At 40.8% G+C, this 25,726-nt stretch overlaps 1 protein-coding gene across 4 annotated transcripts in view; it reads right to left on the bottom strand.

The window, feature by feature from the left end:
- Window positions 1-25,726, bottom strand: part of CHRDL1 (chordin like 1) — a 183,428-nt gene that overhangs the window by 103,872 nt on the left and 53,830 nt on the right. For all 4 annotated transcript variants that reach the window (XM_036305818.1, XM_036305817.1, XM_036305815.1 and 1 more), the window contains exon 3: window positions 511-623. In XM_036305818.1, coding sequence (XP_036161711.1) covers window positions 511-623 — 113 coding nt within the window. The remainder of the gene's footprint in view (window positions 1-510; window positions 624-25,726) is intronic.

The following is a 25,726-nucleotide window of genomic DNA, read 5'->3' as shown; positions in this document are numbered from 1 at the left end:
TGAGGAGCCAAGGCCAAGCCAATCACTCTAATCCTCACCAGGTATAGGCCAAGTTTTCACAACCTCAATCCTAATTACAGTTATTGACTAAGACAACATAAAATACAGTCTCCCAATGAACCGACGTATAATCTGCCCTATTCTCTAAAGACCAGCCTTAAAAATGGTTTCCAAAAAAAACCCCAACAATGTTACCTTACAATTCAGGCACTACATGGAGCTTTTTCCTTGACTCCCACTATCAAGCTATTCTTCCTTCTCCTTTCATGTCCTATATCATTTGGCTAAAAGACCATAAGTATATGTCCATAGCAAATACTCAGAGCTCCCATGAAAATCAACCCAAAAGGCAATAAAGGAAATAGACAGGAGATGTGTAATTTTCCTTGTGATATGTTTCTTATCTTGTTTTAGGATTTTAACACCCATGCTCCCTGGCCATCTGGGCACTGAAACACCTCTGCATGTTGAGGAACAAACTTGGAAATCACATGCCATGAAGGTTTGTACCTCTGAGCAGATGCAGTTCACACAGTAAACCATGCCATATGGTTCCAGGTAGGGATGCCATCTCTCTCCCACTCTGTACTTCTTGTCTTGAAACATACAATATGTCTCTGAATCTGTGAGGAAGGAGATGAAGAACATGCCTGTTAGAAAGCACAACCAATTCACAAATCCAAAGTCAATCACAGGTTACATCTGTTTTAGTGTACATCAAGGAAAGAGGCATAGGGAATATTTACAAAACATCTACTATGGCTCAGTGTTTCACATGCTTTGTTTATTTGATCCAACAATGACCCAGTAAGGTGAGCACTACTATTAGTCTCATTTTATATATGAGGGAAATCCAGGGTCATATAACCAGTAAGTAACCGACATGAGACTCAAACCCACGTTTGCCTGACAGTGAAGCCAACATCTTAACTCCTGCTCTGTTATGACAATATAAAGAAGCATGCCATGTGTCTTTTGAAAAAGGTTGTGCTCCACTTGCTTTATAAAAGCAAGTTAATATCTAAAAACCTGATCTATCAGAACATTCTCAGAGTTGCCTCGTGGTGATGTAGGACGAAATAAATTGTGTTAGGTCCCTATAAATGGCTTTCCCCACAAATTCTAACATTCTTAAATCATTAAACAAATATTGGAGCATTTAGTTTTGTCAGGCACAATGCTAAGTGTTAGACATAAAATGGTAAGCAAAATACACACAGTTTACCCTGGCCTGTGTGTTCAGTGGTTAGAGCATCGGCCCACGCACCAAAGGTTGCGGGTTTGATTCCCGGTCAAGGGCATGGATAGCTGGGTTGCAGCTCATCTTTGGCCAGGTTGGGGTAGGGTGTGTGAAGGAGGTAACCAATCAATGTGTCTCTCTTACATTGATGGTTTTTTCTCTCTCTCTCTCCCTCTCTCCCTCCCTTCCAATCTCTCTAAAAATTAATGCAAAAATATTCTCAAGTGAGGATTAACAAAATAAACAAGCAAACAAACACAGTCCTTGCTCTCATTCAACTTAATAGAGGACAGTAATAGCAATTTAGAGAAGAAATAGGAACAAAAAATAAACATGAAAACATGTTCACAGCACTAGTAATTAGAGATTAAAATTAGAACTACACAGAGATCATTGTCCCAAGTTGCGTACTATTTCAAAGACCCTCTATAATTCTAACTATCCACACAATAAATTGCAATTTACTTTTCAAATCTTTATTTCCAGCTTCTTTGAAATGATAAACTAGGATTAAAAAATCTGGGTTTAAATCCTCACTCACTCTAGCTATATGGCATTGAGAAAGTCATTTAAACTCTCTCAATCTCAGGTTTCAACATCTGTGAAAAATGAATTATGTGTTTCTCATGTAGATGTTGGAGGATTTAATGAAACTGTTCGTAAATTATAAAGTGCTATAAAATGTAGAGTATTTTATATTAACCGATTATTTTCTAATTAGAAAAAAAATGCATGTTCAATATAGAAAATTAAAAGACATATACCAATACACAAAAAGAATAAAATAAAAACATAAAACTATATAAAGAAATATTACACCCAAATCCAGTCTGAGAAGACACTTTTAATACGCTAGTAACTTACAAATAGCCCCTGGGATGAAGAAATAAATGAAAAGGTAAATTAGAAAAGCATTTTGTACTAAGTGAAAATGAAAACACAACGTATCAAAATTCAGCCAAAGATGTACTTAAAGGGAAATTTATATCACTAAATACCTATATTAGAAAAGGAGAAAAGTTTCTAAGATCAATACCTTGAGAAACTAGACAAAACAGAACAAAATAAACCAAAAGTAAATAAAAGAAAGGGGGGGAGAGAGAGAGAGAGAGAGAGAGAGAGAGAGAGAGACAGAAATTAATAAAATTACAGACAGGATATCAATAGAAAAAGAATCAATGAAACTAAAATCTGGTTCTTTAAGAAGACCAATAAAAGTGATAAAACTTTTAGCAAGATTAACAAAGTTAAAAAGAGAGAAGATGCAAATTACCAATATTAGGGTAAAAGAGAGGACTGCATTATAAATCCAACAAATACTAAAAAGATAAAAAGGGAATATTATCAATAACTGAGGAATATTATGAATTACACCAAGTTATTCAACAACTTAGATTAAATGGATGTATCCTTGTGAACGATAAACAATTATCCCTCATGAACATAGATACAAAAATATTCAAAATTTTAGCAAATTAAATTCAACAATATGTAAAAAGGATAATACTTTATGAGCAAATGGGATTTATTCTGGTAATTAAAGGCTAATTCAACATTCACAACTCAATCAATATAATTTATCATCAACAAACTGAAAAAAAAAACATGCAATCATTGAAAAAGATACAGAAAAAAATATTTGACAATATCATACACCCATCCATTCATGACAAAACTCTCAACAAACTAAGAAAAGGCCTTTCTCAAACTGATAAAGGCCATCTATAAAAAATTTATAGCCCTAGCCAGTTTGGCTCAGTGGATAGAGCATCGGCCAGAGAACTGAAGGGTCCTGGGTTCAATTCTGCTCAAGGGCATGTACCTCAGTTGCAGGGTTGATCCCCAGCCCTAGTTAGGGCACATGCGAGAGGCAACTAAGTGATCTGTCTCTGTCACATTGATGTTCTCTCTCTCTGTCTCTTCCTTTCCTTCCACTGTCTCTCTCTCTCTCTCAAAAAAAAAAAAAAAAAGATAATGGATGCAAATCAAAATGACAATGAGGTACCATATCACACCTGTCAGAATGGCTATCATCAACAAATCAACAAATGATTAAGTGCTGGCGAGGATGTGGAGAAAAATGAACCCTCATACACTGCTGGTGGGAATGCAGACTGGTGCAGCCACTGTAGAGAACAGTATGGAGTTTCCTCAAAAAAACTAAAAATGGAACTCCCATTTTACCCAGCAATCCCACTTCTAGGAATATATCCCAAGAAATCAGAAACACCAATCAGAAAGATTATATGCACCTCTATGTTCATAGCAGCATAATTTACAATAGCTAAGATTTGGAAACAGCCTAAGTGCCCATCAGCAGATGAGTTGATTAAAAACTGTGGTACATTTGCACAATGGAATACTACGCTGGTGTAAGAAAGAAGGAACTTTTACCATTTGCAACAGCATGGATGGACCTGGAGAGCATTATGCTAAGCAAAATAAGTCGGTGAGAGAAAGTTAAGTATTACATGATCTCTCACTCATTAGTGGAATATAATGAACAACATAAACTGATGAACAAAAGTAGATTCAGAGACATAAAAGCAGGGAACAGATCGTCAAATGTCAGAGGGAAGGCAGGGGAGGATAGGAGGGGGTGGGGGTAAGAGATCAACCAAAGGACTTGTATGCATGCATATAAGCATAACCAATGGACACAGACAATAGGGGGGTGAGGGCCTGTACTGGGGGGCGGGAGTGGGTTGGGAAAGACTAATGGGGAAAAAAGAGATTTGTAATACTTTCAATAATAAAGAATTTAAAAAAATAAAATAAATTTAAAAGACAATGAAAAAATATCCTTGAGTGAGGATTAATAAAAAGAAACACACACACACACACACACACACACACACACACACACAAACAAAACCCCCTAAAGCTAACATACTTAATGGCAAAAGACAATGCTTTCTACCTAAGACTGGAAATTATGCAAGGATGTCTGTTTCACCACTCTTGGACATACTAGCCAGTGAAATTTGGTAAGAAAAAGAAGGAAAAGGCACTTATATTGGAAAAGAAAATCATTTCTATTTATAGATGATACAAATTGTGTACAAAGAAAAATCTCAAAGAATCTATTTAAAAGTTACTATAAATTGTAAGAGAATTTAGCAAGACTGCAGAATACAAGGCCAATATAAAAAAGCCAATCACATTTATATAATCTCAAATGAATAATTAGAAATTGACATTTGAAAAATTACCATTTTAAAAAATATATATTTTATTGATTTTTCACAGAGAGGAAGGGAGAGGAATAGAGAGTTAGAAACATCGATGAGAGAGAAACATCGATCAGCTGCCTCCTGCACACCCGCCACTGGGGATGTGCCCACAACCAAGGTACATGACCTTGACCGGAATCGAACCTGGGACCTTTCAATCTGCAGGCTGACGCTCTGAAAAATTACTATTTGTAATAGCTCCTCCAAAACATGGAGTATTGAAGTTTAAATCTACTAAAATATGTGTAAGATCTGCACTCAGAAAACTACAAAACACTATAAAAGAAATCAAAAAAGGCCTAAAAAAATGAAAAGTTGTACATTGTTCATGGACTGGAAGACAAAATATCGTTAAGGTGTCAATTCTCCCCAAAGTGATGTATAGATTAAATGCAATAAAAATCCAAATAAGAGAAGACGATTTTGTAAAAATTAGTAATCTAATTAAAAACAATATATGGAAAGGCAAAGAAAGTAGAATAGCCAAAATACTTTTGAAAAAGAAAGATGTTAGAAGACACACACTATGTGATTTCAACAGATATTGTAAAACTATAGTTTTGAAGACAATGTGGTGTTGGCAAAAGGTTAGACAAGCCAGGCTGGTGTTGCTCAGTGGTTGAGTGTCTACCTATGAACCAGGAGGTCACGGTTCAATTCCTGCACCCAATCAATGATTCTCACTCATCATTGATGTTTCTATCTCTCTCTCCTTCTCCCTTTCTCTCTGAAATCAATAAAAATATACTTTTTTTAAAAAAAAGGTTAGACAAATATATCAACAAAATAGAATGAAAAGTAAAAAAAAATAAACCCATACTTATGTGGTCAACAAAGGTACAAATATCATTCAATGGAGAAACAAAAACCTTTTCAACAAATGCTGCTGGAGTCTTATGCAAAACATAAAATAAAATAAAATAAAATAAAATAAAATAAAAAATGAACTTTAATCCATATCTCATGCCATATACAAAAATTCACTCAAGATGACTCATAGATAGACTTTAATACAAACCCTAATGCTTTAAAACATCTAGAAGAAAACACTGGAGGCTATCTTTGTGCTTTTTGGTTAGGCAAAGATTTCTTAGATATGACACCAAAAGTATAATCCATAAAAATATTATAAAATAGAATTTTATCAAAATTAAGAACTTCTACTTTTGAAAGACTGTTATTGAAAAAAAGGAAAGCTACAGATTGGGAGAAATATTTTATGAATCACATTTCTGATAACTTTTATCTAGAATATATAAATAAACCTCAAATTTTAAGAATAAGAAAACAAACAACCCGATTTTTAAAATTGAAATGTAATTTGAATGGACACTTCAACTAAGAAGATACACAGATATCAAACATATCATTAGTAATCAGGGAAATATATATATTGAAACCATGATGAGATATCACTACTCATCTCACCTATTAGAACTGCTAAACTCAAAAAATGAAAGTAGTAAGTGCTGATGAGCAACTGGAACTCTCCTCATACTTTGTTGGTGAAAATGCAAAATTAAATATACTCTGGAAAACAACTTTACACTTTTAAAGTTAAAAAATACACTTACTATACAACCCAGAATTCCCACTCCTAAATATATTCCTTAGTGAAATAAAAATGTACATTCAAACAAAAACTTGTACATCTATAATAATAAAAGTGTAATATGCTAATTAGACCAGACAGCTGAACGACCCTCTGGACATCATTCCGGATGTCTTTCTGGATGAAGTTGCAGTGGCAGGGGCTGAGGCAGAGGCAGTTAGGGGCTATCAGGCAGGCAGGCAGTGGTTAGGGGTGATCAGGCAAGCAGGCAGGAGAGCAGTTAGGGGCAATTAGGCAGGCAGGCAGGTGAGCAGTTAGGAGCCAGTGGTGCCAGATTGAGAGAGAGTGGAGGCCTGGCTGAGGTAAACCCCCACCCCCGTGCACGAATTTCATGTACCTGGCCTCTAGTATATGTATAAAGTGGCTCTATTAATTGTCAGCAAAACTTGGAAGCAACTGAAATGTTCTTTAACTGATAAATTTATAAACATCCAAACAATGGAATATCAGTCAGTCATAAAAAGAACTTAAAGACTGATATGCAAAAACATGAATTGTAAAGGCATTATGCTAAATAAAAAACAAACTCAAAGTCAACAAACTATATGATTCCAATTATTTTCCTTCTGGAAAAAACAAAACTATAGGGATAGAAAATAGATGCATACTTGCCAAAGATTGGGTAGGGGAAGTATTTTACTACAAAGGGACACAGAGTAAAATTTTTGGGTGATGGAGCCATTTTACATCTTGAATGTGGTGGTGCCTACATTACAGAATTATTTGCCAAAACTCACAAAAATGTACTCGAGAAAAAGGATAAATTTTCTTGCATATAAATCATACCTTAATTATATGATAAAAGAAATATATACAGGAAAGAAAAATTACATATAATTCCACTACCAGAAGATAACCACTTTTAATATTTTAGTAATGCCCCTCTAGTCTATTTTTTCTTTCTTAAGGCTGTTTTAGGATTACAAAAAAATGAGCAGAGAGTAAAAAGAGTTCCCAGATATCTCCCTCTTCCCCCCACCAACACTTTCCCATTATTAACATCTTAGCATTAGTATGGTACAATTGTTACAATTAATGAGCCAATATTTATATACTGTATTAATATTAACTAAAGCACAAAGTTTACATAAGTCCACTTTTTGTTTTCTATAGTCCTATGTTTTATGACACACTAGAGGCCCAGTGCACAAAATTCGTGCACGAGAGTGTGTGTGTGTGTCTCTCAGCCCAGCCTGCACCCTCTCCAATCTGGGACCCTCTAGGGATGTCCGACTACATATTTAGGTCCGATTCTGGCTCACCTGCCAGCCTGCCTGATTGCCCCTAACCGCTTCTGGGTGCCAGCCTGATCATCTCCTAACCACTCCCCTGCCAGCTTGATCAATGCCTACCTGCTCCCCTGCTGGCCCGATTGCCCCTAACTGCCCTGCCCTGCTGGCCTGGTAACCCCTAACTACCCCCTCTGCTGGCCTGGTTGCCTCTAACTGTCCTCCCCTGCAGGCCTAGTCACTGCAAATGCCCTCCCCTGCTAGCCTGATCACCCCTAACTGCCTTCCCATGTTGGCATGGTTGCCCCTAACTTTCCTCCCCTGCAGGCCTAGTTGCCCCAACTGCCCTCCCCTGCTGGCCTGGTCACCCCTAACTGCACTCCCTTGCCAGCCTGGCTACCCCTAAATGCTCTCCCCTGCTGGCCTGGTCCTCCCCAACTGCCATCCCTGCAGACCTGGCCCCTCCAACACCTCTCCCCTGCAGGCCTGGTCCCCCCAACTGCCCTCCCCTGCAGGCCTGGTCCCCCCAAATGCCCTCCCCTTAAGGCCTGGCCCCCCACAACTACCCTACCCTGCAGGCGTGTTCCCCCCCAACTGGCCTCCTCTACTGGCCTGGTCACATCTAGCTGCCCTCCCTTGCAGGCCTGGTCCCCCACAATTAACCTCCCCTGCAGGCCTGGTTTCCCCAACAGCCCTCCCCTGCAGGCCTGATTACCCACAACTGCCCTCCCCTGCCGGCATGGTCCCCCCCAACTGCCCTCCCCTGCAGGCCTGGTCCCCCACAATTAACCTCCCCTGCAGGCCTGGTTTCCCCAACAGCCCTCCCCTGCAGGCCTGATTACCCACAACTGCCCTCCCCTGCCAGCATGGTCCCCCCCACCTGCACCCTCCTGCAGGCCTGGTCTCCCCAACTGCCCTCCCCTGCAGGCCTTGTCCCACTCAACAGCCCTCCCCTGCAGGCCTGGTCCCCCACAACTATCCTCCTCTGCAGGCGTGTTCACCCCCAACTGCCCTCTCCTGCAGGCCTGGTCCCTCCTGACTGCCCTCCCCTGCAGGCCTGATTACCCACAACTGCCCTCCCCTGCCGGCCTGGTCCCCCCAACTGCCCTCCCCTGCAGGCCTTGTCCCTCCCAATGGCCCTCCTCTGCAGGCCTGGTCCCCCCAACTACCCTCCCCTGCAGGCCTGATCGCCCACAACTGCCCTCCCCTGCTGGCCATCTTGTGGCGGCCATCTTTGACCACATGGGGGCGGCCATCTCCTGTGTTGGAGTGATGGTCAATTTGCCTATTGCCTCTTTATCAGACCACATGGGGGCGGCCATCTCCTGTGTTGGAGTGATGGTCAATTTGCCTATTGCCTATTGCCTCTTTATCAGATAGTAATCCTATCTAATAAAGAGGCAATAGGCAAATTGACCATCACTCCAACACAGGAGATGGCCGCCCCCATGTGGTCAAAGATGGCCGCCACAAGATGGCCAGCAGGGGAGGGCAGTTGTGGGAGATCAGGCCTGCAGGGGAGGGCAGTTGTGGACAACCAGGCCTGCAGGAGAGGGCTGTTAGGGGCAATCGGGTCAGCAGGGGAGGGCAGTTGGGTTTGACCAGGACTGCAGGGGATGGCAGTTGGGGGCAACCAAACCTGCAGGGGAGGGAAGTTGGGGAAGACCAGGCCTGCAGGAGAGGGCTTTTAGGGGAAATCGGGCTTACAGGGGAGGGCAGTTGGGGGTGACTGTGCCAATAGGGGAGGGCATTTGGGGTAACCAGGCCAGTAGGGGAGAGCAGTTAGGGGTGATCAGGCTTGCAGGAGATGACAGTTGAGGGGGACCAGGCATTCAGGGGAGTGCAGTTGTGGGGGACCAGGCCAGCAGGGGAGGTTAGTTGGGGGTGACCAGGCCTGCAGAGGAGGGCAGTTGAGGGCAACCAGGCCAACAGGGGAGCGCAGTTCTGGGGGACCAGGTCTGTAAGGGAGGGCAGTTGGGGGGAACCAGGCCTCCATGGGAGGGCAGTTGGGGGTCACCAGGGAAGAGCAGTTGGGGGTGACCAGGCCTGCCGAGGAGTGCAGTTTGGGGGGACCAGACCTGCAGGGGAGAGCTATTAGGGGTGACCAGGCCAGCAGGGGAGAGCAGTTGGGGGTGACCAGGCCTGCAGAGGAGGGAACTTGAGGGGGATCAGGTCTACAGGGAAGGGCAGTTGGGGGCGGCCAGGCCTTCAGGGGAGGACAGTTGGGGGCAACCTGGCCTGTAGGGGAGGGCAATTAGTGGCTACCAGGCTGGCAAGGAATGAAAGTTAGGGGCAATCGGGCTGGCAGGGAAGGGTTGTTGTGGGTGACCAGGCTGGCAAGGAAGGGCAGTTTGGGTGACCGTGCCAGCGGTGGAGGATAGTTGGGGGTGACCAGTCCAACAGCAGAGGACAGTTTGGGGTGACCAGGCCGGCAGGGGCAGGCAGTTAAGGGTGACCAGGCCAGCAGGGGAGGGCAGTTAGGGGCAATCTGGCTGGCAGGGGAGTAGTTAGGCATTGATCAGGCTAGCTGGGGAGTGGTTAGGGGTTATGAGGCTGGCAGGCAGAAGTGGTTAGGGGCAAGCAGGCAGGCAGGCAGGTGAGCAGTTGGGAGCTGGCAGTCCTGGATTGTAAGAGGGATGTCTGACATTGTGAGAGGCAGTCGGACATCCCTTGAGGGTTCCCAGATTGGAGAAGGTACAGGCTGGGCTGAAGAACACACACATACACACACACACACCCCTGTGCACAAATTTCGTGCACCGGGCCCCTAGTATAGTATAAAAAAATTGCCACTGCCCTAAGTATACCTAAAATCTGCTTATTCATCTCTTTTCCCCTCTGTCCCCCAAACTCCCGAAAACCACTGATATTTTTATTTTGTCTATAGTTTTGTCTTTTCGAGATTTCACATAGAGCCCAAGATGCCATATAGGACATGCAATCTTTTTAGACTGGCTTCGTTCACTTAGCAATACGATATTCAAGGTTTCTCCATGTCTTTTTATGTCTTGACATCTAATTTATTATATCATTGAGAAATATTCCATTGAATGGGTGTACAGCTTATTTATCAGTTCACCTATTGAAGGATATCTTGGTTGCTTCAAATTATTGGAAAATGTGAATAAAGTTACTATAAACATTTGTGTGAAGGTTTTAGTGTGGACAGAAATTTTCAATTTATTTGGATAATACCTAGGGGTATGGCTGATGGATTGAATAATAAGGCTATGTTTAGCTTTGAAATAAATCTCCAAACTATCTTCCAAAGCAACTGTACCATTTTGCATTCTGACCAGTAATGAATGAAGGCTTCTGCTGCTCCACATCCTCACCAATATTTGGTGTTTGGTGGCATATTTTCAGTACTAGCCATTCTAATAGGTGTGTACTGGTGTTTCATTTGTTGATTTAATTTGCAATTCCCTAATTACACATGATGTTGAGCATCATTTCATTTACTTATTTGACATCTTTATATCTTTTTTAGCTCTTCTGCCCATTTATTGATTGGGTTGTACATTTTCTTATTGTGGAGATTTAAGAGATTAAGAGGGGATTTTTTTGGATACAAGCCCTTTATTAGATACTAGAGGCCCCGTGCACAAAAATTTGTGCACTCGTGGGAAGGGGGGGTCCCTCAGCCCTGCCTGTGCCCTCTTGCAGTCTGGGACCCCTCGGGAGATAACAACCTGCTGGCTTAGGCCTGCTGCCAGGTGGCAGAGGGCAGGCCCAATCCCTAGGTGCAGCCCCTGGTTGGGCTCAGAGCAGGGTCGATTGGGGAGTTGGGGCGCCTTCCCCTGTCACGCACAGAGCAGGGCCCATCAGGGGGGTTGGGGCTCCGTACCCTGTCACGCACAGAGCAGGGCTGATCAGGGGGTTGAGGAGCTCCCCCCTGTCACCCACAGAGCAGGGCCAATCAGGGGGTTGGGGCACCGCCACTCTCATACTCAGGGCAAGGCCAATGGGGAGGTTATGGCTCTACCCCGTCACACACAGAGCAGGGCCCGTGGGGGGCGAGGGGGTTGGGGCCCCGCACCCTGTCACACACAGAGCTGCAGGGCGATCAGGGGGTTTGGGCACTGCCCCCGTCACGCTGATCCCGGTGCCGGGAGGCCTCGCAGCTCTGCTGATCCCGGTGCTGGGAGGCATATTACCCTTTTACTATATAGGGTAGAGGTCTGGTGCACGGGTGGGGGTTGGCTGGTTTGCCCTGAAGGGTGTCCTGGATCAGGGTGGGGGTCCCCAGTGGGGTGCCTGGCCAGTCTGGCTGAGGGGCTGAGCACTGTTTTCAGGCTGGGACTGAAGCTCCCAACCGCTCCTTTTTTTTCTTTCTTTTTTTTTTTTATTCTGGGCCAGCTTTAGCTCTGAGGCCTCGGCTGCTGAAAACAGGTTTCTGGCCTTTGTTTACCGTCTGTATTTGATACAATGTTGCGGTCCGGCTGGCTGAAGCTCCGCTGAGTAAAGCATGTTTCTGGGTTTTTTTTAGCTTCTTTATTCACAACATAGTTGCTGAGAGTTGCAGCTGAGAGGCCGGCAAGTCAGGCGGGGAACGTTGGAGTTCTCCGTCACTGAAGCAAGCAAGCCTCCCTGTTTGCATCTGCTGCCTGGCTGCCGGCCGCCATCTTGGCTGCCAGTTAATTGCATATCTCGGCCCTACTCTGTGAGTGACAGGGGGATTAGCCAATGGGAAGGGTATCGGTTGTACACCAATTACCATGTTTCTCTTTTATTAGTGTAGATATGTTTTTGCAAATATTTTCCCTCAGTTTGTGGCTTGTCTTTTTAATTTCTTAATAGTGTCTTTTGAGGAGCATAATTTTTTACTTTAAATGAAGTCAAATTTATCATTTTTTTTCATGGATCATGCTTTTTGTGTTAAATCTAAAAACTCATTACCAAATCCAAGATAACCTAGATTTTCTCCTATTATATTCTAGAATTTTTATACTTCTGCAGTTTACATTTAAGTCTTTGGTCCATTGAGTTATTTTTTTTTTAACGTTTTATGGTCAGTGTCTACATTCTCTTTTTCTTTCTTTCTTTTTTTTTTTTTTTTTTTGTTTGCATGCTGATGTCTAGTTATTCCAGCATCATTTGTTGAAAAGATTACTCTTTTTCTAATTAATTGTCTTTGCTGATATTGTCAACGATAAATTGAGTTTATTTGTGTGGGTTTATTTGTGGGCTCTGCATTATGTTTCACTGATCCATTTATCTATTCCTTCAATACCACCACACTGTCTTGATTATTGTAGCTTTTTAGCAAGTCTTAAAGTTGGGTAGTGCCAGTCCTATGATTTTATTAATCTTCAATACTGTGTTGGCAATTCTACGTCTTTTGACTTTCCATATAATTTTAGAATCACTTTGTTGATTTACACAAAGTAAATTGCCAGAGTTTTGTTTAGTATTGTATTGAATCTATAGATAAAGCTGGGATGAGCTGGCATCTTAACAATATTGGGTCTTCCTATTCATTACATGGAATATCTTTCCATTTATTTAATCTCGTTCCTGAGAATTTTGTAGTTTTCCTCAAATAGACCTTATACACATTTTGCTAGATTTATACCTAAATATTTTAAGGGTTTTAGGTGCTACTGTAAATGGCATCATGCTTTTAATTACAAATTCCTATTGTTCATTACTGGTATATAGGAAGGCAATTGACTTTTATGTATCACCTTTATCCTTCAATCTTGCTATAATCACTTATAATTTCAGGAAGGTTTTTTAATTGCCTTTTTTGGATATTTTACATATGCAATCATCTTATCTGTAAACAAAGGTAGTTTTATTTAATCCTTCAAAATATGTATATTTTATTTCCACTTCCCATTTTATTATATTAGCTAGGACTTCAAGTATGATGTTCAATTAGTGGGACATCATTGCCTTGTTCCTGATTTCAGGGGCTAATAATCTAGTTTCTATCCATTAAGTATGATGTTAGCTGTATATTGTGGTAGATATTCTTTATGAAGTTAAATAAATTCTCTATTACTACTTTTCTGGATAGTGTTGGAGTCTGTCACATGCTTTTTCTGCATCTAGTGCTACAATCATGTGATTTTTCTTCCTTAGCATGTTGATGTGATGAATTACATTAATTAATTTTTTAATGTTTAACCAGCCTTGTATACCTGGAATTAATCCTTCTTGGTTTTGGATTTTTTTACATTTCCTAATATTGTTTGAGGATTTTTGCATGAGAGAAATTGTTCTCTAAAGATTTTTCTTATAATGTCTTTGCCTGGTTTTGGTATTAAGGTAATACCAAATAAGGTTAGTCTCATGGAATGAATTTGAGATTGTTCTTTCTGCTTCTATCTTCTGAAACAGATTGTAGAGTATTGGTATTATTTCTTCCTTAAATTCACCAGTTCACTATCTGGGCCTAGTGCTTTCTGTTTTGGACAGTTATTAATTATTGATTCAATTTACTTAATAGATATCAGCTGGTTAAGATTGTCTATTTTTTATTGTGTGAATTTTGGTAAGTTCATCTTCTAAAGCTTTGGTCCATTTCTTTTCTAAGTTATCAAATTTGTGGACATAGAATTGTTCATAATTGTCTTTATTATCTTTTTGATGTCCACAAGATCAGTAACGATGGCTTTTCTTCCATTTCTGATATTAGTAATTTGTATCTTAGATCTTTTTTCTTAGTTAAAATAGATTAGAAGTTTATCTGTTTTATTAATCTCTTCAAAGAACAAGGATTTTTTTTGTTTCATTGGTTTTTTTATCTATTGATTTCCAACATTTACTTTCATTTTTTTCTCCTTTAAATTTTATTTTCTTTTTTAAATTTTAAAATGTTTTTTAATTACACTTCACAAACATTTTTATATTAATTTCAGGTGTACATTCCAGTGATTAGACATTATATAACTTACTAAGTGATCATCCTGATAGATCTCACACTCATCTGACACCATACACAATTATTAGAACATTATTATTTTAAATTTATCTTTATTGTTAAAAGTATTACAGATTTCCTTCCCCCCACCATTGCTTGCCTCTACCCCACCTTTGACCCCTCTCCAGAACTTCACCACACTGTTGTCTGTCCATGTGTTATGTATATATGCACATATGTTCTTTGGTTAATCTCTTCTCCCACCTTCCCCCTTCCCTCTGAAATTTCTCATAGAACAGGGGTGGGAAACCTTTTTGTGAGGGCGTGCCAAAACCAGTAAAATCTCTGACTCAAAATTCTCCTTGCCAACCTTAATTTTTTGAGAACATGTTACACCTACTTGATATCTCTTAAGGTATATGTATGTGAAGAACCTTGAAGAAATAGTAAAATTCATTCGAGCAACAAAAACACAGTATATGATGATGAAAAATACATTTACTTTTTAAATTAAATATTTATTGTTCAGATTATTACATTAGTTACTCTTTTTTCCCACCATAACTCCCCTCCACCCAGTTCCCACCCCACCCTCCACCCTCACTCCCCACCCACTGTCCTCATCCATAGGTGTACGATTATTGTCCAATCTCTTCCCTCACGCCCACAACCCTTTCCCCTTCGCCCCCAAGAATAGTCAGTCCATTCCCTTTCTATGTCCCTGATTCTATTACAATCACCAGTTCATACTGTTCATCAGATTATTTATTCACTTGATTTTTAGATTCACTTGTTGATAGATGCGTATTTATTGTTCATAATTTGTATCTTTACCTTTTTCTTCTTCTTCCTCTTCTTAAAGGATACCTTTCAGCATTTCATATAATACTGGTTTGGTGGTGATGAACTCCTTTAGCTTTTTCTTATCTGTGAAGCTCTTTATCTGACCTTCAATTCTGCATGATAGCTTTGCTGGATAAAGTAGTCTTGGTTGTAGGTTCTTGGTATTCATCACTTTGAATATTTCTTGCCACTCCCTTCTGGCCTGCAAAGTTTCTGTTGAGAAATCAGCTGACAGTTGTATGGGTACTCCCTTGTAGGTAACTGATTTTCTTTCTCTTGCTGCTTTTAGGATTCTCTCTTTGTCTTTTGCTCTTGGCATTTTAATTATGATGTGTCTTGGTGTGGTCCTCTTTGGATTCCTTTTGTTTGGGGTTCTCTGCGCTTCCTGGACTTGTAAGTCTATTTCTTTCACCAGGTAGGGGAAGTTTTCTGTCATTATTTCCTCAAATATGTTTTCAATATCTTGCTCTCTCTCTTTTTCTGGCACCCCTATAATTCGGATGTTGGTACGCTTGAAGCTGTCCCAGAGGCTCCTTACACTGTCTTCGTATTTTTGGATTCTTTTTTCATTTTGCTTTTCCGGTTGGGTGTTTTTTGCTTCTTTGTATTTCAAATCTTTGACTTGATTCTTGTGACCCTCTGGTCTGCTGTTGGGAGTCTGTATAATATTCTTTATTTCAGTCAGTGTATGCTTAATTTCTAGTTGGTTCTTTATCACAACATCGAGGGTTGCACCAGTCTTCTTGAGGATCTCACTACATTTATCGGCGGTCAAGGGGGTGCACCAAGAGTGTCTACCTCAGGTAATTGGGACACTTAGCACAGAAAGGCACTCTATCGACACAGCGAAGCATAAAAAATGCCGAGACAAAGAGACAGGACACAAATGACAGAATTGGAGGAAAGCAAACTGTTGGATATAGAGTTCAAAACCACACTTTTAAGGTCTTTAAAGAAATGTCTAGAAGCCGCCAGTAAATTTAATAAGGCCCTCAAAAAGACTGGTGAGACCGCCGATAAATGTAGTGAGATCTACATTTATTTTTCAATGTATACATGTACACTGATAGTCCGACAGAAAATTTCATGACTCCGTTTGATATTATCAGTGGGACTTTTGCTGCTGCATCACTGATGACAGAGATTTTACATCAGGTTTATATATGTGACCTTCAGAGAGATACACAAGCTACTACTTTCATCCGTCAGGCTACTCCTATTATGAGACTTAACAAAATTCATCATGAGAACAAAGATTCACAAGCGTATGTGGATGAAACCAAAACACTGGTCGGATCTAGGAAGGCAGGGAGAGAGTTAAGGCAGAGGCATAGAAATTGCTCTTCCCCTCTCTCGTCAATCCATGTCTATGGTCTTTAAGATAACTTGTTATGTAAAATTATTTATCTAAGATGCACCTACACTGAATTTATCTGAAAAATAAAAAAGTTGATATTAAGAAAACAATTGTAAATGGAAGATTATAAGAGAGGGTTTCACATGCCAGCAACAGTTACTTGTGTGCCATGTTTGGCACGCATGCCAGGGGTTGCCCACCCTTGTCATAGAATATTCTTGACTATATTCCCTATGCTGTACTTTACATCCCCATGACTAGTCTGTAAAAACCAATTTTTACTTCTTAATCCCTTCACCTTTTTCACCCATCCTCTCAACCCCCATCCCACCTGGCAACTGTCAAAATATTCTCTGTATCTATGGGTCTGTTTCCTTTCTGCTTGTTCATTTTGTTTTTTAGATTCAATTGTTGATAGATATGTATTTATTGCACTTTTGTTGTTCATATTTTTTATCTTCATGAAGAAGACCCTTTTACATTTCCCATAATACTGGTTTGGTGGGAATGAAATCCTTTAGCTTTCTCTTGCCTGGGAAGTTCTTTATCTATCTTTGTATTCTAAATGATAGATTTTACATGTAGATTAGTCTTGGTTGTAGGGCCTTGCTTTTCATCACTTTAAATATTTATTGGCAATCCCTTCTGGCCTGCAAAGTTTCTTTTGAGAAATCAACTGATCATCTTATGGGAACTCCCTTGTAGGTAACTAATTGCTTTTCTCTTGCTGTTTTTAAGATTCTCTCTTTGTCTTTAACCTTTTGCATTTTAATTATGATATGTCTTGGTGTGGGCCTCTTTGTCTTCATATTGTTTGGGACTCTCTGTGCTTCCTGGATTTGTATGTCTACTTCCTTCATCAACTTAGGGATGTTTTCTGGCATTATTTTTTAAAATAGGTTTTCCATTTCTTGCTCTCTCTTCTTCTTCTTCTGGCACCCCCATGATGTGAATGTTGGTATGCTTGAAATTGTCCCAGAGGTTCCTTACACTGTCCTCATTTTTTCATTTTTTTTTCTTTTTGCTGTTCTGATTGGGTATTTTCTGCTTCCTTATATTTCAAATCTCTGATTTAATCCTCTGCTTCATATACTCCACTGTTGATTCCCTGTAATGCATTCTTTATTTCATTTAATATATTAGTTGTAAATCTGGTTTGATGCCAAGAGCAGGTGAGTATAGCTTCCACATACCCTGCAGCCATCTTGGGATCCTGAGGCTAAAACAGTTTTAACTGGGAAGAGAAACAGATAAATCCACTATTGTAGTTGGAGACTTTTATACTCCTCTTCATTTCTGACTATTTCCTTTTTATGTTTTCTAGTTCTGCTTTTATGTTTCCTATCTTTTTGTTGAAGTTCTCACTAAGTTCATCTACTCTTCCCCTAAGTTCCTTGAGCATCCTTATAACCATTGTTTTGAACTCTACATTTAGTAGATTGCTTGTCTCCATCTTGATTAGTTCTTTTTCTGAAGTTTTGTTCTGTTCTTTCATTTGTTCTTTCATGTTACTTTGTCTCCTCATTTTGGAAGACTCCTTGTGTTTGTTTCTATGTATTAGGAAGAGCTACTTTGTCTCACAGGCTCAGGGGACTGGCTTTATGTCCTGCACTGTGGGTTGGGCCTCTGTAAAGCTGATCCTCCACCTTGATCAGAGATCTGTGGTTGGTGCTTTCAGCAAGTCCTTGCAGCTGAACCATCTGCGGTAAGCTCCTCCTGTTGATGCGCCAATAGCAATCAAGGCTCAACTATAAAATGAGGGTGCACATAGCCCTCACAAGGGGTATACCTTGAGTGCCAAGCATGGATGATCAAGGAGGCTGTGCCACTGCACCCTACAACGCATCTGCTTTAATTTTTAAAAATTTCTTTTGTTCTGCTTACTTTGGATTTGATTTTTTTTTTTAGTTTCCTAAGGTGCAGCTTAGATTATTGACATCTAATATTACTTTTTTCTATATAATAATCTATGTAATAAATTTCTCCTACATACTGTTTTCACTGTATCCCATGAATTTTGATAAGTTATATTTTCAAATTCAAAATATTTTAAAATTTATCTTGAGATTTGACCTATGTGATATTTAGAAGTGTATTATTTACTCTCTAAATATTTGGGGGTGTTATAGGTATTTATCTGTTATTGATTTTTAGTTTAATTCCAGTGTGGTCTGAGAGCATACTTTGTATAATTTCTATTACCTTAAATTTTTTAAGATGTGTTTTATGATGCATGAATGTGGTCAATCTTGGTCATGTTCCTTGAGAGCTTTAGAGTAATGTTTATTCTGTTGTTGGATGAAATAATTTATAGATACCAATTAGATATGATTGATTGATGGTGCTTTTCAGTTTAATTATCTCCTTACTGATATGTGTTCTAAATCTCTTTTTTACTAAAAAGGACTATAAAAGTCTCCAACTACAATAGTGTATTTATCTGTTTCTCCTCCCAGTTAAAACTATTTTATCCACAGGATCCCAAGATAGCTGCAGAGTAGGTGGAAGCTACACTCACCTGCTCTTGGTGTCAAACCAGATTTACAGCTAAATTATAGAATAATCAACCTGAATAACCAACTGAAGGCTAGCCAAACTGAAATGTTATAACCAAGGATTTACAGAAGAAGCCACACAGAGACATAGAAAGGGCTGGCCCTGCACACATATATGGCAGCTGAGAAGCTGGAGGACTATCTCAGCTGCAAAACTCCCTCCCCCCAGGAGCACGGGGTCTCAAACCCATCAAGCGACCCCAACCCAGAGCAACAGAGAAAGAAAGAGGAGCCTGCACAGTATCTAGTGGTGAAAATCAGTGGGGATTCAGTCTGCCTAGGAGAGAAGGGAGTTTTCTAGAGACCCAGATACCACCTTCCCAAGGTTGAGCACTCCTATTGTTACAGCACCAGCCTGGGGAATTTTCCAATTACCTGTGACACCATTCTGCCATGCTCAGGTCCTTCAAACAGGTGTGATGGCTACACCCAGCAGGGAACTTTGGATCTTTTTTTTTAAGAGAAGCTCTTCGTAGAGATATAGACAGTGACTAAACTCTGTAGCTTTGGAAAGGGAAACATTATTCCCCACCTTGAGCACATAGTCAGTGCCCCCCCACCTGTTGAATCATTTGGACTGCCCTACCATTCTGTGGCCCTGCCCTGTTGAGTTCAGTCATACAGAGGGTTTCAGAGTGCCATGCAGACCTGAGATTTTCAGAACACTGTCTCTTGGAGATGCTTTTGTCCAAGAATCAGTTGGACAGGTTCTGGGTTGTGTGGCTACATCATAGGGGGGTGCTACTATTTCCCCTGTGAGCTCAGTCCATGCTATCCCAGGAAAAGGAATAAGTTCCCACCCAACTCCTACAAGCCTGTTGGCACCACCACCAATGAAAGACTCTTTGGATCTGCCCCCCACCAGTCCTGCTGAGTTGAGTTTCATGGGGGGAGGGAGGGATGCTCATAGCCAGGACATTTGAAGTGTATCCCTTGGAGACTATTGTCTGGGACTGGGATGAAGTTCTTGGCCCCCTCCTGCAGGCTTGGCAGGCACTACCCTCAACTCTTGATCTGTCCCTCCTCCTGCCCCAGAGGCTCTGCCTTATTGAGCTTGCTCCTACAGAGAGGACAGTTGGCTGCACCCAAACTGAACCTGCAGCATGCTCCTCCTAAGGGAGCTAGATTTGGAGACATGGGCAGAGACTGAGTGGTTTGGCTCTGGAGTAGGGGGCCACTTTCCCCTTATTGAGTGCCTGACCATGTGGCTCCTAAGTAGAAGACCCACTAGCCCAGCCGTGGGCAAACTATAGCCCGCAGGCAGGATCCGGCCCATTTGAAATGAATAAAACTATTGAAAAAAAAAAGACCGTACCCTTTTATGTAATGATGTTTACTTTGAATTTATATTAGTTCACACAAACACTCCATTCATGCTTTTGTTCTGGCCCTCCGGTCCAGTTTAAGAACCCATTGTGGCCCTTGAGTCAAAAAGTTTGCCCACCCCTGCACTAGCCCCATCCTCCCTACCCCAGTAGCTCTGCACTACCAAGCTTGAAACCTGTGGAAGGGTCTGTAGGTCATTGTCAAACTGGGCCCATTCTACAGTCTTTCTTCAAAAGGCTATGGAGAAATAAAAGGCAACCTCAAGGGGAGACAGAATAGCTGACAGGAGAAGGTGGACCTCAAGTTGCTAAAGGTCCTTCTATAGATCTTCCTCCAGCTCTAGCTGGAAGAAACAGACCTTTATACACAGATTGACCCCTCCCCCACACACCAAAACCCAGTAGACTCAGCCAAAAACAGTGAATAACATGGTAGCTCCAGACAGCCCAGGCTGATTATACACAATGTCTAACATCGAATTGTAGCTGAACCCTGCCCAAGCGGACCCTGAACCAACACAACCAGTAGTGGGCTTCAGACCACACCAGAGGTTGACTGAAGTAGCCACGCAAAGGCCACACCAAAATTGGAATTCTGGCAGGCACCTGCTAGGAACAACTCCAATTTAGGGGGCAGCCTCAGCACAGTAATTCATATATGGTGATTGAGGTTTATCCTTATAGTCAGCCAGCATGAAAGCATGAAGAGTTAAATCAACTCAATAAAAGGACAACAGCATTCAAATCTCAACTACAACAGGAGGGTACACATAACTCACAAAAACATTCCTGGAGCACAGAGCTCAGGTGACCTAGAAGATTGTGCCACTGAGCCCAACAAGACACCAACATCATAAAGCCATCATGACAGGTGTGAGAGTCATAGAAGATCTACCTAATATACAGAGATAAAATGTGGAGTCAAGGAAATATGCCCCAAATGAAAGAACAAGAGAAATACCCAGAAAAAAGAATTAAATGAAATGAAAGCAACCACGATACCAAATGCTGAGTTTAAAACAATGGTTACAACAATGCTCAAGGACCTTGGAAGAAGAATGGATGATCTCAATGAGCACTTAAATGAAAATGTGGTAAGCATTAAGTAGCACATCTATACTAATAAAAGACCAATATGCAAATTGGTCAGGATGCCCTCATGCAACGACCAAAGAGCAGGCTGCATTGGGTGACCAGGCCAGTGGGAGGAGGGGCAGTGAAGGGCAACCAGGCCAGCAGAGGAGAGAAGGGAGGGGTGATCAGGCCAGCAGTGGGGGAAGTTAGGGGCAATCAGGCTGGCAGGGGGTGAAGTTGGGGGCAACCAGGCTGGCAGGGGGGAAGTTAGGGACAACCAGGCCTGAAGTGGGGAGCAGTGAGGGGCAACCAAACAACCGAACAGCAGGCTGTGTGGGGCAACCTGGCCTGAAGGGGGGGCAGTGAGGGGCAACCAAACAACCAAACAGCAGGCTGTGTGGGGCAACCAGGCTGGCAGGGGGGGCAGTTAGGGGTGACTAGGCTAGTAGAGGGGGGAAGTGAGGGGCAATCAGGGCAGCGGGGGGGGGGGGCAGTTGTTGGAGACCAGGCAGGCAGGGGGGAAAGTTGGGGGCAACCAGGCTGGTGAGGGGGCAGGGAGGTGTGACCAGGCTGACCAGTGGGGCAGTTAGGGGCAGCCAGGCCAGCAGGGGGGGAAATTGGGGGTGACCAGGCCAGCAGAAGGGCAGTGAGGTGCAACCAGGTTGGCGGGGGGGGCAGTTAGGGGTGACCAGGTCGGCAGGCGGGGGAGTTAAGGGCGATCAGGCCAGCCGGCAGAGGTGGTTAGGAGTGATCAGGCTGGCAGGCAGAGGCCGTTAGAGGCAATCAAGCAGGCAGTCAGGTGAGCGGTTTGGAGCCAGCAGTCCCAGATTGTGAGAGGGATGTCTGACTGCCAGTTTAGGTCTGATCCTGGCAGTCGGACATCCCTTGAGGGGCCCTGGATTGGAGAGGGTGCAGGCTAGGCTGAGGGAACTGCCCCAGCCCCATGCACGAATTTCATGCACCGGGGCTCTAGTAGAAACTATAAAAAATAACCAGTCAGAAAGGAAGAATACAATATCTGAAATGAATCAACAGCAGGTTATATAAGGCAGAGGAATGAATCAGTAATTGAGAGAACAAGATAACAATAAGCATGCAAGTAGAGCATCAAAAAGAAGATAGATTTTTTTTTAAAATGTGGAAAGTTCAAGAAAAGATCCCGAGGACAAAAGAACCAATTGAAGAAATAATGGCTGAAAACTTTCCTAACCTGGTGAAGGAAAAAAGTCACAAAACTTCAGAAAGCACAGAAAGTACTAATCAAGATGAACTCTAAGAGGCCCAGACTAAGACATATCATAATAAAAAAGGCAAAGGTTAAAGATAAATAGAGAATTGTAAAGGAAGCAAGAGAAAGACAGTTAGTTACCTACAAGGGAGCTCACATATGGCTGTCACCTGACTTTTTAACAGGAACACTTCAGAACAGAAGGGAGTGGCATGTTATATTCAAAGTGATGAAAAGCAAGGACCTACAATCAATACTATTTTATCCAGCAAGGCTACCACTTAAAATTAAAGGTGAAATAAAAAGCTTCCCAGACAAAAAAAATAAGCTAAAGGAGTTCATTATCATCAAAGCAATAAGAAGAGAGAGAGAGAGAAAAAGAAACAGAGAGAAAGGAACATAGGTATAGAGAATAAAATAGCAATAAATATGTTCCTATCAATACTAACCTTAAATGTAAATGGATTAAATGTTCCAATTAAAAAACATAAGGTAGTTGAATGGATAAGAAAGCATGACCCATATATATGATATCTACAAGGAACCCTCATCAGAATAAAAGATACACACAAAAAGTAAAGGGATTGAAAGAAACACACAAAACTATTCTAAACAAATGGAAACAAAAAAAATATGAGGTAGCAATCCTTATATCAGACAAAATAAATTTCAAAACAAAGGCCATAAAAGAGACAAAGAAGGCTCTGGCAGGGTGTGGCTCAGTGGATAGAGCATCAGCCACACATCCTGTATATAAAAAAGGTCTTGATGTATTTTAAGAGAGAGATAGGTGGCAATACAGTCATAAAGGGGAATTGTAACACTCCACTGACATCAATAGATAGATCTTAATAAAAAAATCAACAAGGCTGCAATGACCTTAAATGACACACTGAATTGGATGGATTTAATGGATGTTTACATTACATTTTATCCCACAGCAACAGAATATACATTCTTCTCAATTACACATGAAACATTCTCTAAGGTAGATCACATGTGAGTACACAAAATAGGACTAAATAAATTCAGGAAGATTAAAATCACATCAAGCACCATCTCTGACCACAGTGATGTGAAACTAAAAATCATCTACAATAAAAAAAACTGAAAATCATACAATCACATGGAGGCTAAATAGCATATTAAATAATGACTGGGTTAACAATGAGACCAAAAAATAAATCAAAATTTACCTGGGAACAAGTGGAAATGAGCACACAACAACCCAAAATCTATGGAACAACTTAATGCTACACCTAAAAGAACTAGGAAAAGAACAAAGCTCACAGAAGGAAAAAAATAATAAAAATCAGAGCAGAAATAGATAACCTAGAGACTAAAAAAGTCAATACAAAGGATCAATGAAACCAAGAGCTGGTTCTCTGAAAAGATAAATAAGATTGATGAGTCTTTAATCAAACTTATTAAGAAAAGAAGGCAGAGGACCCAAATAAATGAAATCAGAAATGAAAGAGAAGAATTAACAAATGACACCACAGAAATACATAAGATTGTAAGAAAACACTATGAACAACTATATGCCAAAAAATTTGACAACCCGGGCAAAATAGATAAATTCCTAGAAACATACAATTTTTTTTAAAACTGAATCAGGAAGAATCAGAACACCTGAATAGACTGATAACAACTAATGAAATTGAAGCAGTAACAACAACAACAACAACAACAACAACAACAACAAAAACTCCTAGCAAACAAAAGTCCTGGACTAGATGGCTTCACAGGTGAATTTTACTAACACTTATCCTTCTCAAATTATTCCAAAAAATTAAAGAGAAGGAAAGATTTTGAATCTTTTTTAAGGAGGCACTCATTATTATAATTCCAAAATCAGATAAAGACACTACATAGAAAGAACATTATAGGCCAATATCCCCAATGAACATTGATGCTAAAATCTTCAACAAAATATTAGCTAATGGGATCCAGTAATATATTTAAAAAGATCAGCCCTAGCTGGTTTTGTTCAGTGGATAGAGCGTTATCCTGAGACTGAAGAGTCCCTGGTTAAATTCCAGTCAAGGGCACATGCTTCATTTGTGGACTTGGTTCCCAGTAAGGGGCATGCAGGAGGCAGCTGATCAAGGATTCTCTTTCATCATTGAGGCTTCTATCTCTTTTTCCTTCTCCCTTCCTCTCTGAAATCAATTATATATACATATATATACACACACACACACATACTAGAGGCCCGATGCACGAAGATTTGTGCAAGAATAGGCCTTCCTTCCCCTGGCTGCCGGCACCACCTTCGCTCCGGCCAGAGCCACCTCTTGACTCCCGCCCTGAGCCGCCTTTCTGCCTTCCCATGCTGCCCAGAGGCCTGTATGCAAATTACCCCACCATCGCCCCGGCTGCTAGGAGCCTCCTTATGCAAATTAAGCTGCCATATTTGATGGGTTAATTTGCATACTCACTCCTGATTGGCTGGTGGGTGTTGCGAAGGTTTGGTCAATTTGCATCTTGCACTTTTCTTAGTGTAGATGATCATACATCATAATCAAGTGGGATTTATTTATTCCAGGGATGCAAAATTGGGACAATGTCTGCAAATCAATAATGTTTTGATAATGTGAGACATCACAAAAAAATTGAAAGATTAAAAGCACATGACCATATCAATATATGCAGAAAAAACATTTGATAAAATCCAACACTCATTTATAATAAAACTCTCAGCAAAATGAAAATAGAGAGATCATACTTCAACATAATAAAGACCATATATAAAACCCCCACAGTCAACATGATACTGAATGGGCAAAAATTAATAGTTTTTCCCTTAAGATCAGGAACAAGACAAGGATATCTTCTTTTGCTACTCTTGATCAACATAATGCTGGAAGTTCTGGCCAAAAAGAAGAAATAAAAGGCATCAACAAAATGGAAAAGATGGAAGTAAAATTGTCATCATGCGCAGATGACATGATATTGTACATAGAAAAGCCTAAAGACTCCATCAAAAAATAATTGCTAGATCTACTAAATGAATTTGGCAAATGAGCAGGATAAAAACTTAGTATTCAGAAATCAGTGGCATTTTTATAAACCAATAATGAACTATCAGAAAGAGAAATTGAGAAAATAATCTCATTTACTCTTGCAACAAGAAAATATGGTACCTAGGAATAAATTTAA

This window comes from Myotis myotis, unplaced genomic scaffold (assembly GCF_014108235.1).
Source record: "Myotis myotis isolate mMyoMyo1 unplaced genomic scaffold, mMyoMyo1.p scaffold_m19_p_4, whole genome shotgun sequence".
In the NCBI taxonomy this organism is placed as follows: domain Eukaryota; kingdom Metazoa; phylum Chordata; class Mammalia; order Chiroptera; family Vespertilionidae; genus Myotis; species Myotis myotis.
This window is presented reverse-complemented; position numbering and strand designations above follow the sequence as displayed.